Below are 17,701 nucleotides of genomic sequence, written 5' to 3' on the forward strand. Positions count from 1 at the left end.
TCATTTTAAGAATAATAATAATTAGTTTAAAAAATACATTTTTATCAGTATTTTAAAAAAAAAATCAATTACTTGATATTTCAGGAGACCCCATTTAAATTCCAGGCGACCCCACGTGGGGTCCCAACCCCAAGGTTGAAAAACACTGTATTAAAGAATCTGAAATCAAGCTGAAACTTATGAAAAGATGAAAAATGTATTTGTCTTAAATGCAGTTATTGGGGATATTACAGCAGGTGACATTGCTGATCTGGATGTTTCTCCTGGCTGTACCCAGTAGTGAAGAGAGTCACTCGCTGCCCTCCGCCACACACAGTTGAAGAGTCACTGCCCTCCACCACACACAGTTGTACCTGGTCTTTAAGTGGTGCCCTAATAGACTTAACCTGCTGTATACACGACCCAACATAGCAACGCCAGTCCACCTGTAAGCCATAGCTTAGTTATTTTAAAAAGCAGCTGATCGTTCACAGAGAGAGAGCACTGATCCTGTTTAGTGTTAAGGACATAATGACCATGTATTTTTAGGTGCTGGTCTCAGACGGACAGTGAAGAGTGGTATTCAGCAGCATCAACAGCAGCTGTCACGGTGGTGATGGGTCATTTCTGGCATGTACAGTCTTACGTGTGAGCAACAGTGTGTCGGTCTTACAATGTGTTTTCCCGTGCGTCTGTGTTCTGCAGGTTAGCACAGCCAGACACGACAACATGGCAGAGAAGTCCTTTTCAGCCAGACAGCGGTTGTCCACCAACACACAGGATGATGAGCTGGCAGTCATTGAAAATGGCGACAGCAGGTCAGATGTCATCCCAAAAATTGTTAAGATTCAATCAACATTCATTAAGGCTCATTTTCAGGTCAGATCGAAGAAGAAGAACTAACTCATCAACTGCTTTTGCATTGTTGTCCATGCTCTTTAACCTTTCTGACAACCGACAACAAATGTCAGACTATAATTACGCACTTAGAAGTTGCTTCATGTGGTTTGCACAGCATGAGCTTTTCTCCAACCTGTTGTCTTCCAGAGCTCACTCTCTTCGTGAAGACCACTCTGAAACGGCGCTGTCTTCACTCTCCCACAGGGACTCATTCACAGGTGCTGGGGCAATGGCCAGGTAAATATCTGTAGTTGTGTACTAATCCTCTAGTATGGATTCAAAGTTAGTTATATCGCTGAATATATTTAGATACCATTCCTGAACTGTATTTTGTTGCCCTAGTTTTTAGATGTATTTCACATTTTGTACAAAAATCCCTTTTGCCTCTCACTCATTACAAAAAACTGCTGAGCTTGTTTCATTTCATTCAAGTCCAAAGAGGTAAAATCTGCTGTATCTGCGGAAAAGTAAAATGAATCAATAAAAACATAAGAAATTGACCTCCAAGATTTATATTTTGACCTTCTGGACAGAACTGACCCCTCAGTTGGGAACCCACTGGAACAAACTATCTAACCATATAACCTTGAGCAAATATTATTATTACTAGCAGTACTATTATCAATTTATCACATCAGGAGTGAACACCTTTAAGTACATTTGACTTTTTATGTTATGCTACTTTTACCTTTCCTCGAGTACAGGATCTGAAGACTGTGTCCACACTCTGGGAGATGGGATAATGTAGGTAGTTCCTAGCCTAGTCACTTTGTCCCCTCTTACCTCCTGCTGACCCTCTAGGCTCTCTTACTTCTTCTTCATGCTGCGAAACTGGGCATCTCACAGAATGAAGCCCGAAACAAAGAGGCATGACTCTTTCCTGGAGCGCTTCAGAGGCCCTGAGCTCAAAGACATTCCCACACGAGAGAGCAATGCCCAGTCCGTGGGCCCCAACGACACACTCCGTAAGAGAAGGTGAGTACTGAGCTTAGGAACAGCACTGGTGAAAGTCAGTGTGAAAGTTTACATTTCTGGACTCATGATAAAAACGCATCTACATTACACGAGAAACAAGTTAACGCTTTAGGTGCAAACTGGGCAGAATGGAACTAGAAAGTCACAATGAAACAGAAGTTAGCAGTAATGTAACCTGTATTTCACCTCCACACACCTCCCTCTCCAGTGTTACTAGATGATGATGATGAGGATATGGGTGAAACAAATGAGTTAGTCGTCAACAGCATTCTTTGGAAATGCATGTCTTATTCTAGCTAAGATCATTGTCACTCCCTCTGTGATATTTCCCTGCTGAGCTGACCACAAGCTAATGGTCAAACGCAGTAAAATGATAGGGTTTATATTACATTTGATTGCTAATGTCCCATGAGTCATCGAAGATATGTTAGAGGTTGAGAACATTGTTGATTTTAATTTCTACATTTAGCACATGACACAAGATAGACCTCAGAGTTCACGGTTCAAAGATTGTGTCCTTTATTTCTTTCCAGTAAGTGGCCACTAGCTACTTACAACATGAATAACTGCAACAACACAGATGAGTAAGTGTTTCCAAGTCTCTGTCAGACAGTAGAGGTAGAGCCTCAGAAAAAAGAGTCATAAATCCTGCTGGACAGTAGTGGTAGTCTTTTGTATTGTAGCTAATGCACTATATCTAACTAATAGCATAGAAATCCTTGAAACCATGTCCTCCTGTACTATATCTACATCATTTTGACCTCCTCCTGCTTTAGACAGAGAAAAAACCCCCGTCCCTTTGCTGGGTTGAGTGATTTTGTTGTAAGTCACAAGTTATGATTGGTTGTAAAGAAAAATGCTGAAAGTAAATAAACTTTATACCTGCAAACACATCAAGATATGATGTGTCCTGGCATTTTAGTCAATAATTAGCACAATAGGATCTTTTTAAGTTGTACGCCGAAACAAGATGTTGAAACTTGCCTGTGTTATGCTGCCATCTGCTGGAAAAGTCTATGACCTGCACCAGATCTTCCAACAAAGTCCTGAACCCAAAACCGTGGAACCTCCAGTAGCGTCCCTTCCTGTAGTCTGGTAGACGGTCCCTCAGAGAGATCCTGTGTCCCCTTTTTTCACATGAAAATCAAACTTGTGATCCATAGCAAAAAAGAGGACAAAAAAGACGAGATTAAAAAAGATGAGAAAAAAGAGGAGGAGAAAAAAGATGAGAAGAAAGACGGTGACAAAAAGGAGGAGGAAAAGAAGGACGAGAAGAAAGATGAGAAAAAAGATGAGAAGAAAGACGAGAAGAAGGATGATAAGAAGGATGATAAAAAGAAAGAGGCGCCCCCGCCCCCGTAAGTAGACCAGTAGAAGGTGGACGTCTCTTTAGACTGGAAAAATTAACTACCGAAAACACCACTGTTTGATATATATATAAATAATATATATAATATGTTATAATATATGTTCTTTTGACATCAGTTAATTCTGATTTGTTTTGTAGGAAAGAAATCTGGATTATGGATCCAGCAGCAGACCAATACTACAAATGGCTGACCGTCATCGCAGGCCCAGTATTTTATAACCTGATGATGATTGTAACAAGGTATTGTTCATTTAACAGACATTAACATTCATACTTAACAAACAAAAAAGACTTGACAACCACTCTTCTTGTCTTCTAGAGCCTGTTTTAATGAACTCCAGGACACGTATACAAAGCTCTGGATATTATTGGACTACACCTCAGACGCCATCTACTTTGCTGACACATTTGTCAGGGCAAGAACAGGTTGGATTCTTGAAAGACGGAAAATACGTTTATAAATTCTTAGTGTCCATGAGTTTGTAAATTTGGCTCCTAATTTCACATTTGTCCCACAGGTTACTTGGAGCAAGGACTGCTGGTGAAAGATTCCAAGAAACTGAGAGATAATTACAAAAAAACATCTCAGTTCAAATATGATATGATTTCAATGATCCCCACTGATCTGCTGTTTTTAAGGTTTGGATTCAACAACCCAGAGTTTAGATTCAACCGCCTTTGCAAAATGCCAAGGCTTTTTGAGTTCTTTGAGCGGACTGAAACCAGAACCAGCTTCCCGAACATGTTTCGAATCAGCAATCTCGTACTTTATATCCTCGTTATTATCCACTGGAATGCCTGTGTATTCTTTGCCATTTCGAAAACCATTGGTTTTGGAACCGACACTTGGGTTTATCCCAATATCAGCCACCCAGAGCACGGCCGCTTGGCCAGAAAGTACATCTACTCCCTCTACTGGTCCACACTGACCCTCACCACCATCGGAGAGACCCCTCCGCCTGTCAAGGATATTGAATTCGTCTTTGTCATCGCTGACTTCCTCACTGGTGTCTTGATTTTTGCTAGTATCGTCGGTAACGTTGGTGCCATGATCTCGAACATGAACGCCTCTCGTGCTGAGTTCCAGGCGAAGATCGACTCTATAAAGCAGTACATGCAGTTTCGAAAGGTCACCAAAGACCTGGAGGCCAGGGTCATCAAGTGGTTTGACTACCTCTGGACTGAGAAAAAGACCTGCGACGAGAAGGAAGTGTTGAAGAACCTCCCCGACAAACTCAAGGCTGAGATTGCCATCAATGTCCATTTGGATACGCTGAAAAAAGTGCGTATTTTCCAGGATTGTGAAGCCGGTCTCCTGATCGAATTGGTGCTGAAACTGCAGCCACAGGTGTTCAGCCCTGGAGATTACATCTGTAAAAAGGGAGATATCGGCAGGGAGATGTACATCATCAAGGAAGGGAAGTTAGCTGTGGTGGCTGATGATGGAGTAACTCAGTTTGTGGTGCTCAGCGATGGGGCATACTTTGGGGAAATTAGTATCTTGGGAATCAAGGGCAGTAAGGCAGGCAACAGGAGAACGGCCAACATTCGAAGTGTAGGTTATTCAGATCTCTTTGCCCTATCCAAAGATGACTTGATGGAAGCGCTCACTGAGTATCCAGAGGCCAAGAAGGCGCTGGAGGAGAAGGGGAAAGCCATTCTGATGAAAGACAACCTGATCGATGAGGCGATTGCCAACGCCGGTGCTGACCCCAAAGACTTGGAGGAAAAGGTTGATAAACTGCAGGGCAACCTGGACACAATGCAGACCAAGTTTGCCCAGTTGATGGCACAGTTCACCTCCACCCAGACAAGGATGAAGCAGAGAGTCACTGACATGGAGGCTAAAGTGAAATCCATACAACCAGAGGACTTGTCCGAAGTGATGGCCGACAAAGACAAAAAAGTCCAGTAATGTGAGAGACACCCGAGGACTTTACTGTGAATGAAAGGACTTTTCATTTAGAGCAGTACAGCGACACTTTTTAACGGCCCATGTTTATATCTATTTATACATCACGTTCATTATCATCCTTGTGTCAAATTGTGTACAGTGTATGCAGCAAATATATATTTTTGTGTGCATGCTATGCTTGACAGCTAATTTCATGTTGTCATGAAACTACTTGAGTATGTTGATTACTTGTGTATGCAAAACATGACTTTTCATAGCCTTAGATTAATGAGGAAGGTCAGAACAATATTGGCATTCCCCCCAGACTCAAACTCATGTTGCACTGTTGCAGTTAAAATGTACATTTGATTGACTGTATATAAATGTACAAAAGAACTCATATCCCAGTTATGTTTTTAAGTTATTGTCAGCATACACTATCAGTTGTAAATCTGAAATGTTAAATGTGAATAAACATTAAAATAATAATGTAACCTGTCCGACTTACAGTAGGCTTTTATGTTGTCACTTTGCAGGTTAGAGAAAAAGCTATTTTCCGAAGATGTGAGAGCATTAAGGCATTTTGTTTTCCAGTAAGACTCCAGAAAACTTGGTTCCAAATCTGAAATGTTTTTTTGTTACATTAAATATACAGGATAAAGCAACAAAGCAAGCAACCAACAAGTAAAGCTGAATTATGATTAGTTTTAAAATGTTTATTTGGTGCTTTGTTTGCTTCATCAGGGCTATGTGGTTGTGGTTTGATCAGATTTGATTGACAGCGGCAGCAGCAAATGAGGCCTATGAACCTGCAATCATTGATTTTTGGGGGGCTACAGTAGAAACAAGCTGGAAACAACTCTGATGGATTATTGCCTTCATGTTAAACTTATATTATTTATACATTCAGCAGACGTGAAGCATCAGAGACATGTTTCTGGCCACCTGATGAATACAAGTGATATTCTGAGGGAACTTTTAGGCTCTTTCATACTCCACTGTGTTCACTAGGTAGCTGAGCAAGGAAGTCTACACTGGGTTTGAATGAATCTCACTGTTAAGTGTTGAGCCAGAAAATAATATTAAAGGTTTAAAAGCTCTGTAGAGTGAAGGGGAACCGAGGAACGGAGTCCAGGATCAGTTCTCTGAGGGTTTGTCAATATGATCGAACCGTCTCTTATTAGGTGTCATCATGTGATGCATGCAAAAACACTGACTGCAGCAGCTTTGAGTCGCCCATTTTAGATGTTGTTTGTAGGATTTCCTTGAAATTTAAGACAAAAACTGGATTTCTTTCACCTTTATTCACTTTGCATAATTGTTGCTTTACAGAGGAGTTTCACATTATCTGCACATTCTGAATGTACCTGAGATATTTGGCCAAATAAAACATTTCATGTGACTCTTTTCCTCTAACAGGCATTGCACATATGGGGACCACACGTACTAATGTGCAGTCAGCAACACTTTACAGCAAACAAAACCGAGAAAAGAAAAGAAAACTTTTTTCAGGATGTGAAAATCTGAACCGAGCAGTCAGTAAACACATTCTGAGACACCGCAAGCTATCGAAAACCACGCCATGTGCTCAGGGGTCACCGTTTCACAACAACACACAGTATTCATTTTAAATGTAACACAAGAGGCACGACACAGAAACACTTTAAAATAACCTTTAGGTTAGAGGTGAGTTTGTTCTTGCACCGACAGGAGAGTTCAAATATAAGCTTGTCGGCGAGGCTGTGTGGATTAGTATAGGTTTCACCTCATTACGTCACGATGACAATCATAACCAAGAAGCACCGTTAGGCCCAGTCCACACAGTTGTAAAAAGTTGGCCTGAGGACTGATGACTGCTACTTTATGAAGAACTGCAAATATAAGTCAAACTAAAACAACAAAACTAATGCATGTGCTGGCGTTCACTAAAATCCTGTGTATAAGTACACTTTCACAGTTTCACAAATTAAATCTTTTTTTTGTTCGCTCAGAAACAAAACACACGTGAAAAAAAATACAAACTTAGTGTAGTGCCATGTTAAACTCTTTGGGAAAGCTAACGTATATGAAGCTGACTCTCAGAGGAAGTGAGGCCTCGGTGAAAGGCTGACAGTGGAGTCTGACTGGTAGAGGCTGGTTAGGCACCGGGTTACTGCAGCATTTCGTTTCATGGCATTTCCCTCTGCATTTTATGCCGTACTCCCTTTTTGTTGTTGTTAAAAGTCAGAAAACTTTTCCTCGTGGATCTGTCACAGCATCCCAAATCCTTTGGCGTAAGTGATGGCCTTGAGGAGTCTCTCTTTCAGCTTCTCTTTGGAGGAGTACTCTGGGAGCAGCAGAGCATTAAAGCAGGTGTGAGAGGTTGGCAGCCTGGAAGAAAGGATCAAAGTAAAAACCCTGCTCTGCTTGATGGTAAATGGCAGCAATTATGAAATGCTTTCATCCAAAGTTTTTTTTACCGTTGTCCCTCATACACCAGCTTGATATTTGATAATACTCAGTGAATAGAGCTGTATTTCCCCCATGTGGGATACTTTTTATAATATTCATTTTTTCCATTCTTGCACATTCTGCTCTGCTGCCAAGTCCGACTCTCATTCTGCTTTTTTTTTAGAGGAGTACATACCAAGGTTTTGAATTCACAGTTCTGTATATTTACAGTGGAAATAAAGACATGAATAACATGAAACTGCTTTTCATTTTATATGAATTAAAGATTTTTAACACATTACTTGTGAACCTTTAAAGGGACTACGAGGAGTTTTAACACTACATTTCCCATGAGCCTCCACGCGTGCGGTGAAATTCTTGGACCGGCGCAAGATGGACGAAAGCGAAAACGTTTGTCAAGACTGTTTTCATTCATTAAGAATGATGATCCGGCGGCGTTATTCCCATGACCCACCGGGCAGCGTCCGGGAAACCAAAATTAGGAAAAGCTGGGCGAGTCGACCACTAAAAAATAATATCAAAATAACTATAAAGACAAAAAGATATATTTATGGAAAATGGACCCATTAACAAGTGTGGGTAATTTAGATTCATCCACATTAATATGAGGCTCTTTTATAACCAAAATCAAACTCCTCAGGGTCTCTTTAACCCAGAGGTAAACTGGCTAAGTAGAGGACTTGGTGTTTCTTAACCAACAACACTTTGTGTTTCAAAAAGTTCTCAATAAGAAGTAAATAAATCATATAACAACAAAATAAAGTTCTATTAAAGGCAGCATTCAGAAAATTATTGATACAATAGTTCTCTTGAAAGTATCAATGATCTATAAAGGCCTCACTGATGCGTGGACTGAGTACAGCTTTATTTTCTACTGAATGGCACGACACACATACATGTACGGTTACATCTCTGATGTGTATTGTTACACTGGACTGGACTATATTGTGATATTAAATGTGTGTTGCTCGTCAAATTGATGTCAGCAACTTGGAATTAAGCAGTTAATTTCTTGTGTTACGGTCAGATGGTGAATTGTAGTACTGCAATGTAAACTGAGGAAGAATAGATGAGAGTTTCAGATGATGAGGGACGTGTTATCAGTCTGTGCCTCTGTGCTGCTCTTTTGTTTTGTTCTTTGCCAGAGCACCATGCTTTGTATAAACTTTACTATCAAGACACGAACACAAAGGTGTAGCAAACACAACACAGGTCTGTTTTCAGGCGAGTTGGATGATACAAATGTCAAACTAAAGCTGACCGTCCTCTACTTTTATATTTTTAGAACCAAAACAATAAATCAAAAAAAGGAAGACAAACTGGTACCTGTCTGTGTCTGATCCGTTCTTGGCGATGATCATTTTTAATTTCCCGAGCCCGCCCACAGGTGCTCTGTCTGTGCCTGTGGTGAACTGAAGAAACAGCCTCTTCTGCTCCTCTCCAAAGGAGTGAATTGTTTCCCAGAAATCTCTGCGAGAAGAAAACAAAACAAACTTTACGCTGCACTGATCCGACTGATTTTTACAGATGAGCTGCTGCTTTAAACAACCCGCTGTCAGATTCTAATCAAAGCAGATAAAGACAATGAGCAATGTATGTATGTGGAAAAACATGGAATTACCAAACTTACTTAATAATTTGACTGTCTTTGCTGTAGCCTCCATCGTACTCTGTTGTCTTTTCAAGTGCTTCAAAGTCAAGTTTCTGTGAAATTACCAGATATTTATCTTTAGGTCATAAAAACACTGGTTGCAATAAAAGCAACAAAAATCAAAATGAGTGTTGGCTTCCTCACCCTGCTTCCGCAGATAAGCAGCTCCACTTCCTCTGGTCTAAACAAGTATTTCAGTGGGGACTCATTTGTGACCATCAGGAAACCTTTCTTGAAGGCTCTGAACTGTCTGTCCACGCTCTTGTTCAGGATGTACTCAGCGTACACATCCACAAACTCCTGTGAATCACAGATTTATGGAAAAACACTTTAAATGCACAGTGCAGCATTTGGTCATCATTGACTTTTTTTTTTCTTTCTTTACAGTGTCAGTCTATTCTACATGTTCTTAGGTGAGAAAAGAAGATTTAAAGGTTCATCCAATGAATAGACAGTTGTAAAACGTGAATTTCAGCTATTATATAATTAATAGTTGTTTCCATCAGCAACAGAAAGAAAAAATAAAGATACATGCTGGTGTTGCTGCTCAGCCTTAGTTAAACCAATAGCTTGTGTTTAGCTTGGTTGATATCTTTAGCCAGACATAGCTCTAATATGCACTTTATTTCCTCCTATTTATTTATTACTGCCATGTGCTACTGTTATCACAGGACCAGCTGTGTTGCTGCTGCTGCCAGCTCTTCTTTCCGTTGTCGATTAATTTCTGGATTTGCAGAAAATGTCACTAAAGTACCCCTGTCACCACATGACAAATTAAATTCAGTCTAAACACTTGAAGTAAAAACTGCCAGTTCTATGTAATGTTGCTGGTATGTTGCCAATATGACATGAATAGGTCTGTTCTCTGTCTGTTTTTGCTGGGAATTGTGCGTCACGTGATAAATAGGCAAGACGGTGAAAGCTGTGCCACACTAAATTTTAATGTTTATTCCAATAACTTGTAACTGTCACCTTTGGCTGTGTCATCAAAAACAGACTAACTTTAAACACAACAATGGATTCACCTGTCTGTTCTCCTTAGTAACAGGGATCTGCTCCCCCTCCTCCTTCAGGTCATATAATATCGGGTTTCCAAACAGGTCTCTGTGTGATATCTGGAAGGTGAGCGACATGTCCTCCTCCACGTTGCCCGTATATTCAAGCAATCCCTTCAGACTTTGGTAGAGAGCCTGCAATGGGGCAAAGACTTGCTGTCAAGTGACAATACAGGAATGGAAGATTTATGATTGTGATTTCCTTCCACTAAACATTGCTGTCATTGTAAGATTCAAATAAAAAAAATGGAAATACAGGACTGGTGTGTATTATAGTCTTTCACTGTGTATTAACTTGGGAGAAAGTTACTATACTGGATGAGAGTCTGACAGGTCCAAGTAGGTCCCTTTCTTCCCCAGGAGTTTCCTGTAGACAACCATGGGGAAATGGACGTCCAGGATGCAGTTGTTGTAAATGGCGAGGCCGAGGACGATTCCAATGAGGGTGTACTGAGCTTCGTTCTCCAGTGAGGATGAATTAAACCAGAACAGTTTTGTGTCGTCGTCGTATGTGAACATTCCTGTTCAGAAAATCAAAGAGAAAGAGAAAAATTTTACAGTTTAATGTTATGTGAAGTACAGTTTGTGAGCATACCGAGGCTACTCCTAGATCTGAACGCTACACCTGGAGATGGAGCAAGAAGACAGTTACCATTAAAACAGGAAATGTGGAAAGAGATGAACATGTTATATCCAGATATTGTTCACCTCTCTCCTCGGCTTCATGAGGATGAAAACTTTCAATGTTTCCAAAACTGCATCTTTATTTGTTAATGGTTAAAAGGTCAATGGGAGTGTTGACAAAACCTTGAAAACCCTCAATTTAAAACTGCGTACAGTAATTCAACATCTGGACAGATTACAATACTCTTGTATTTGGATTTTCTGGCACATCTGTCACATAAATGGAAAAGCAGTTGGTTATGAGTAGAAATCAGTTGTCTGGTTGTGAAAAAGAAAAAAAAGGGTGCCACAACAATAAATCTAATTAACTTTTCACAGGAGCTGTTTGGAAACTAAGGATGAGTTTCAGAGGTAATCCTCATCACCTCACGTACAGCTGGTCTGAGCTGCCGTTGGTGTTGTTGAATTAAAACGATGATCATGAAACATCACAACTTAATCTGCATATTCTGCATTTAACTCAACAAACATCTGTCTGCTAAACCGCAAAACTCTGAATATCCCTAGGTGCATTGGGTTGGTGCAAACTGCAAGTCAGATGGCAACACGGACAGTTCAGGAGCAATTCTGTAAAATAAATGAATAAGGAGACTGTGCTGTTTAAGATGACAATCTTTTAGTGGCACACTGCAGTGGACTGTATCAGTCTACTGTTACTGTACTGATTATATCTTGTGATGATGCAGAAAATAGTACCTCCTGAAACCAGGAACTGTCGTTATTTAGTTGTACAGACATTAGGTGATGGTAGGTAGATTTTGATATGATCAAACAGAGCCTTGGAGGCCATTTCCACCAGTTTTAGTATTTGGGATGAGCTGAGTTAAAGGGATAGTTCAACAATTTGGCAAATTGGCCCATTGCCACAATCCCTATAGTCATAGCAGTAGGTTCGTTACCTTTAATTGTTGGTGCAAGCTATTTTTAGAATTGCGGAGCAGAGCTGCGAGCTGCTCAGAGCTACGCTACGGAGGCTAATGGGATTTCTTGTTTCCCTCATCAAACTCATCAAATACACAATCCAACAACTCCAAAATGCTCTCGTGGACAAGTTGTGACCTGCACATTCACCACGCTTTGAGAAAATAATGAAACGTTATGAGACAGAGTTGTTTTCGAGGCAAATGCAGAGACTGCTTGCTGAAAAACTGCCCCAGACGGCATGAATTTACATCTAAAACGATCCGAGAGCGTTTTGGAGTTGTGTTGAGAATTGTGTATTTGATGAGTTTGATGAGGGAAACCAAGAAATCCCATTAGCCTCTGTAGCGTAGCTCTGAGCAGCTCGCGGCTCTGCTCCGCCGTTTTAAAAATAGCTTGTAGGTAACGAACCTACTCCTAACACTATAGGGATTATGGCAATGGGCCAATTTGCCAAAATGTTGAACTATCCCTTTAACTGTCTCCAGGCTTCACATATAATATTAAAAGGTACAAATTTTTCCTGAATGTTGAACTGCCTCTTGAATATGTATCATGTAAAGACTAAAAGCGTCTCACCTATGTCGAGGTTGAAAATTTCCTCCAGCACCAGCTGAAAAAACTCCTTCGACACCCCTCCTTCGTCCACGCCTTGTTCCCCCTCGAACTCAACAAACAGCTGCTTCTTCAGGTCAGACGGGTTCTCCATGGAGATCATCTCCAGCTGCAACACACAGGGGGCGAAATTAACTGACAAACACACAAGGTCTAAATGACTTCAAGCCAGGCAACACGATGCACTCTGCCACCACTCACCCTGACGAGGGCGTCATCGATGATGTGATCTCTCCGAACTTTGAGCTTGAGGTACGGGTTGGGCTGCTGGCCCTGCACCATGCTGTACAGGGCGGTGAGGCGTCGCTCGCTGTACATCCGGATCCTGTTGTCGTAGTAAAGTCCTTGGTTCTTGGTGATGACGCTGAGGATGAAGGGGCAGCTTTGAAAAGAGAACTTTGTTTCGGCGTTGACCTTGAAGAAGGTGAAGTCTTTGTCCATCTCCACCACGTCGTTCAGCGACTCGTTTATAAAGTCCTCGAAGGGGATGAGGGGTTTCCTGCAATCTAAGGGCCGAACTCCCAGTTCTTTCTCCAGGGGGTCGACGCGAGGACCCTTCTTATACAGGCGCTCCTCGCCTAGCAGCTCGTGCAGGGTGAGCTCTTCGGAATCGGAGTCGTCGTCGTCTTCCTCGTTGTGCTCCACGTCCACCTCGCCACCCTGGATACTCGCGTAGAAGACGACTTTCAAGCACTGGGTTGCGGCCACCACCGTCTCGTCGTCGTTTACCAGATTTTCTCCGTCATATTCGTTGCTGATGACGGTGAAGGTGATGAGCTGCTGGAACGTCTCCATCATGCGGCGGACGTGCCGGAGGTCGTACGATGACCAGAGCTTCGACAGTCGTGCGAGCGCGCTCACCGGCAGTTTGCTCATGGCCTTGCAGAACTGCGGCATCGCCACCTCGAGGTACTCCGGACTGTGAAGGTTACTGTTCTCCATCACGATGATGAAAATGTTCAAGTAATCTGGGTTTGTTTCGTACACGTCAAGGTAGTCCAAGTCCAGCTCCATGTTCGGGGTGAGGTACACGAGCGCGTTGACAAGAGCCGCCTCCACCTCGTCGATGGATAGAAGTTTGTCGTAGACTCTCCTCACGGCGTTGACGTCCACGCTGACCTCGCACGAGTCGGCGGGAGACTCGTCCGGCGAAGCAGCCGCAGAGGAAGCGCCCGACTTCTCCGAGGGCTTTTCGCTGTGCTTGTCATGTTTGTTCGCATCTGCCGGTGCGTGAGAGTCCGGGTTTTCTGTACCGTTTGGTTCGTCTTTCCTAAAACTCTTCACCAGGGCTTCCGCGTTGGAGAATATCCGGCCGATGACGCGGATGAGAGCGGAGTAGTCGCCTTCCTCCTCGCAGAAACTCAGGATCATACACACAGAGTTCTCTGTGAGGTAATGAACATCTGCAACAAAACAGTGAATGGAGACCTGAATTAAGAGAGAGGACTAAACCACAGCCAGTGAGCATAGGAATGAATGAGTTTTACGGTACCTGAGAAGTTCTCCTTGTTGGCACCCAGGTCCGTATCACTCATCTTACTGTCCAGGTGAGTGTTTTCCTCAGCGCTGGTGCCTGGATGGGAAGTGTCAGATTCTTTCTTGGAGGGGTGAGGACAGAGTTTGGCGTTAATCTTAAACAGCTCAAGCGCTTTGGCAGCCGCCGAATTGTTATCCAAAGGTTGAAAATCACAGCATGATGCGCAAAACTCATTCGTGCAGTTGCCATTTCCACAGCCTTCAGTTAACTGCTGAAAGTAGCGCTCAATTAGATGCTTTGCAGTCGCCCTGTTCCTGCATGAGACATTCAAACAGGAAGTGAGATTGATGATTCTGTGTCATCAAAGTTTGGCAAAAAAGCATAAACAGACATTTGCAATGCAAGTACATAAGTGTCTCGTACGTTTAAAAGAAAAACCCTGAACAACCCTGAACACTGAACAAGCACATGTGTGTATTCTACTACATAATGACAGAGACAAGAATGACAGATTAACGACATCAAAGGCTGCCACTCCTCAGAATAAAATATTAGTTTAACTAAATTAGTTTAGCCACTAGCCTAACTATGGTGTGCAAGTCCTAAGAGAGTGGCTTACATTCGGATGGATTCAGGGGTCCTCCTGTAGGCCCAAAGGACGGTCCTCTGAAAGGAGAAAAAGAAACTCTTAACTCGTGTCCTGCCTTTAGAGTCTCAGAAACAAAGACAGTTTCAGAGTTAACATAGGTGATGAACTATTGAATAGATTACAACTGGAGACTGGGCCTCAAATTTAAGTAATCTTATACAACAAAAACAAACTTTTAACTTGTTTTTACACTCTGACCAAGATGTGAACTGAGTTTAATGCTTTAGTTATTGACTAATAGTTAACAACATCCTTGTTAACTTATACATCCAAGTACACTGAGATGATTTGCTGCTGGTTTATTGAAGCCTTTGTCAGTTGCAGCCCAAAGCTTTGTAACACCCTACATCTAGATATCTTTTAGCTCTTAAAGTTTGCACTTTGCTCTGCAAAAATACTCAGCACATCTTTGAAATGCTGTTATATGGGATTTTAACATGTTTATTATGTTATATAATTTATTGCTGTGAGGCACTTACTGAAAGTAACCTTTGTAATGTATCTTACTTCCTGAGTGACACACAGTCAATAATCATACTGTACTATGCTATAATAACAGCCAGTGCTAACAGTCCCAGCTGGTTTCTCTGCTCTAGGGCTGTGTGGTTGTAATAAGCTGTATCCTCCTCTATGAGGATTTTCATCCACAGACGGACAGAGAAACTATTTAACAGATGTTTCACTACCACAACACATCTGTTAGTTCATGAGGTGAAGGTAAACACATCTGTCTGCAGACATGACGGAGCACATGAGCGGAGGTAACTCAGCACAGTCAGTAGTCACTAAACACACAAACACAAACAAAGCATGGACTCGTTTAACAAAACATAGCAGTCAGGATGCAGACAGCAGGTAATGATCAGTGTATTAGCCCTGGTTACATTACACTAAATAGCACGCACACATTTCACCACCACCAACATGAATGATACAGCAGAAAGCAGTCAGCTGACCACGACCTGTCACACTCGCAACTGGTTTTAATGGTTTCAGCTTCTCCACTTTAACCGGCTCCAGCCGCTTTATTAAAACACAAGCTGCGGGACACGGAGGCGGTGCAGGCCGACGGTAACTCCAGCCACCTCGTGTAGCTACTGACCTGTGATTTGAAGGATAGTCCCCGTGTCTGTGTCTGTCTGTCAGTGACTGTGCAAAAATCTCCTCGGTCAGCGCGACAGCGGCGGTTTGAGCGTCCTGCGGTCCACCGAGCCTCCGTAGCTGCTTCCCGAGCCCCCCAGCTGCTGCTTCACACAGAAATAAACCCGACGTGACGCGACGTTAGCGGCTCATGCGACTTTATGTTGTGACTCTGAGAGAAATCTGTTCTTCTACCATCTTGTAAACAAGAGCGCCATGTATCCCGGCATGCAGCGCGAGAATGTCAAACATCACTTCGCCCCTCCGCGAGCCACAGAGACACAGGCACGCGCCAGTGACAGTAGGCTACAACCTAACGGTCTATGGCTACAACACAGTGGTTGCAGCAGGAAGTTTTTTTGTATCACTTAATGATTTTGATCATATATTGGGATACTGAACGTAAAGCCATAAATTGCGATGTTTTTTTTCTCCAAAAGGCACAAAGTTGAAAACACAAAGAAATGAAATGTATTTTTATGCATTCAGACTTAGCTGTGTTTGTATTCACACTTCTAAACATAAATACTTTTTGTGATTGAACAAAGGCTCAAATACAACACAAAACCTATGTCACCATGTAAACTATAACTATTATAAAATAGCCTATAATATAAATAATATCAATACAGAGATACAGAGAATCAATAGCCTTCAGTATCACGTCATGAAATACAGGGGTGGAAAGAGTACCAAAAAAATCTACTCAAGTAAAAGTACAGTTACCTTGATGAAATTTTACTCAAGTAAAAGTAAAAGTACTGGTGTAAAAATCTACTCAAGTAAAAGTAAAAAGTAGTTCATTTAAAATTTACTCAGAGTACAAGTTACTTAGTTACTTTTTTATTTTTTTATCTGTGTTCCAAATGTGTCCCTTCTCCATCGATACACTGGTCTCCATCATCTTTTAGCTCCTGTGACAGTTACTGGCACTAAGGTCATCACGATCATGATCATGATACTAACATTTTCAACTCAATATCGATATTAAGGAAAATCTTCGATACTCAATACCATTTTCAATACGCATAAAAAAAGAAAAGAAAAATCTCTCTCTCCCTCTTTCACTCACACACACCTGTTTTTTTACTGTCTTTCCTGTCTGCTCTCAAGGAGGAGGAGGCCTCTTTACTGTAACTGCTCTGAAGCAGTGGGCTGCTTGTCTGTTCCTTTGAGCATGGCCATGGATCTGACTGGGCTCCTACATTTAACTCAACGGACCGCCGGTCCGGCCTTCAGCCCCGGTGTGTCTGGCACGGTCACCGTAAACGTAGCCGAATAGATGGACATGCCTGATAACGTTGTCTTTAATCATTAACGTCAGCTTTTAACCGCTAGCTGCGGCTAATGTCTAATATTAAGACGACAACATAGCGACGAGCCCTGTTATGCACAAACTCACGTAGCGGTGAGGGGGGAGAGGTGTGTAGCTACCTGCATAGATGACCTGCCTGCTGCTGTGTGCGTCTGTGAAGCGAGAGAGAGAGAGAGAGAGAGAGAGGCGGCAGCAGCGTAGCTACTTTTGACAACCCACACAGAGTTATATATTTTTTACTTTGTAACTTAAGCTATTTAAAATGTAACTAAGTAAATTTCTTCCAACAATATGTACTCAAGTAAAAGTAAAAGTACTGATTTTAAAAATTACTCAAAAAAGTACAAGTACACAAAAAAGCTACTTAATTACAGTAACTTGAGTAAATGTAACTCGTTACTTTCCACCCCTGATGAAATATAAGGATATGTTTTTGTATAATTTCTTACACCCCTAATCTCATTAGGTCAATGCTGCTAAGAATTGATTGACAGATATAATCCCCATATTTCAGTAATATTACTTTTTTGATAATGCTCCTTTAACCCTTTCAGGCGCACCTTTTAGTTTAACAAATGTCTTATTTGCTCTGCTTTTTGAATAATACCAAGAATACAAATTTCTAT

General features: G+C 41.7%; 2 protein-coding genes across 4 annotated transcripts; one reads left to right on the forward strand and one right to left on the reverse strand.

Annotated features, from left to right (window-relative positions):
- Positions 1-708: 708 nt before the first annotated feature.
- cnga3a (cyclic nucleotide gated channel subunit alpha 3a) lies at positions 709-5,138 on the forward strand (the record flags this gene model as incomplete). Its single annotated transcript, XM_083969892.1, has 6 exons — positions 709-797; positions 1,027-1,116; positions 1,681-1,854; positions 3,362-3,463; positions 3,543-3,649; positions 3,742-5,138. The coding sequence occupies 6 exons, from the start codon at positions 709-711 to the stop codon at positions 5,136-5,138; spliced, it is 1,959 nt and encodes a 652-aa protein (XP_083826018.1).
- A 1,264-nt stretch (positions 5,139-6,402) lies between these two features.
- On the reverse strand, positions 6,403-15,990 carry ube3a (ubiquitin protein ligase E3A). Of its 3 annotated transcripts, none has more exons than XM_083970784.1 (11): positions 15,723-15,990; positions 14,591-14,637; positions 13,987-14,092; positions 12,696-13,897; positions 12,459-12,603; positions 10,590-10,795; positions 10,245-10,409; positions 9,364-9,519; positions 9,199-9,272; positions 8,895-9,038; positions 6,403-7,487 (listed from the first exon to the last, which is right to left on the reverse strand). In XM_083970784.1, exons 3-11 carry the CDS (start codon positions 14,027-14,029, stop codon positions 7,367-7,369), a joined length of 2,256 nt encoding a protein of 751 aa, XP_083826910.1. In that variant the 5' UTR covers positions 14,030-14,092; positions 14,591-14,637; positions 15,723-15,990; the 3' UTR covers positions 6,403-7,366. The 3 variants fall into 3 exon arrangements, with proteins under 3 accessions (XP_083826910.1, XP_083826909.1, XP_083826911.1); XM_083970783.1 differs by having other exon boundaries at positions 13,987-14,285; XM_083970785.1 differs by lacking the exon at positions 14,591-14,637.
- Positions 15,991-17,701: the final 1,711 nt, after the last annotated feature.

This window comes from Trachurus trachurus (assembly GCF_905171665.1).
Source record: "Trachurus trachurus genome assembly, chromosome: 4".
Taxonomy (NCBI): domain Eukaryota; kingdom Metazoa; phylum Chordata; class Actinopteri; order Carangiformes; family Carangidae; genus Trachurus; species Trachurus trachurus.

Excerpts from the sequence above, each read along its gene's own strand:
- ube3a (XM_083970783.1), bottom strand. Across the intron at positions 12,604-12,695 it reads TCGATGACGCCCTCGTCAGG|CTGGAGATGATCTCCATGGA; the intron begins GTGAGTGGTGGC and ends TGTGTGTTGCAG. Across the intron at positions 7,488-8,894 it reads AACGGATCAGACACAGACAG|GCTGCCAACCTCTCACACCT; the intron begins GTACCAGTTTGT and ends CCTTTCTTCCAG.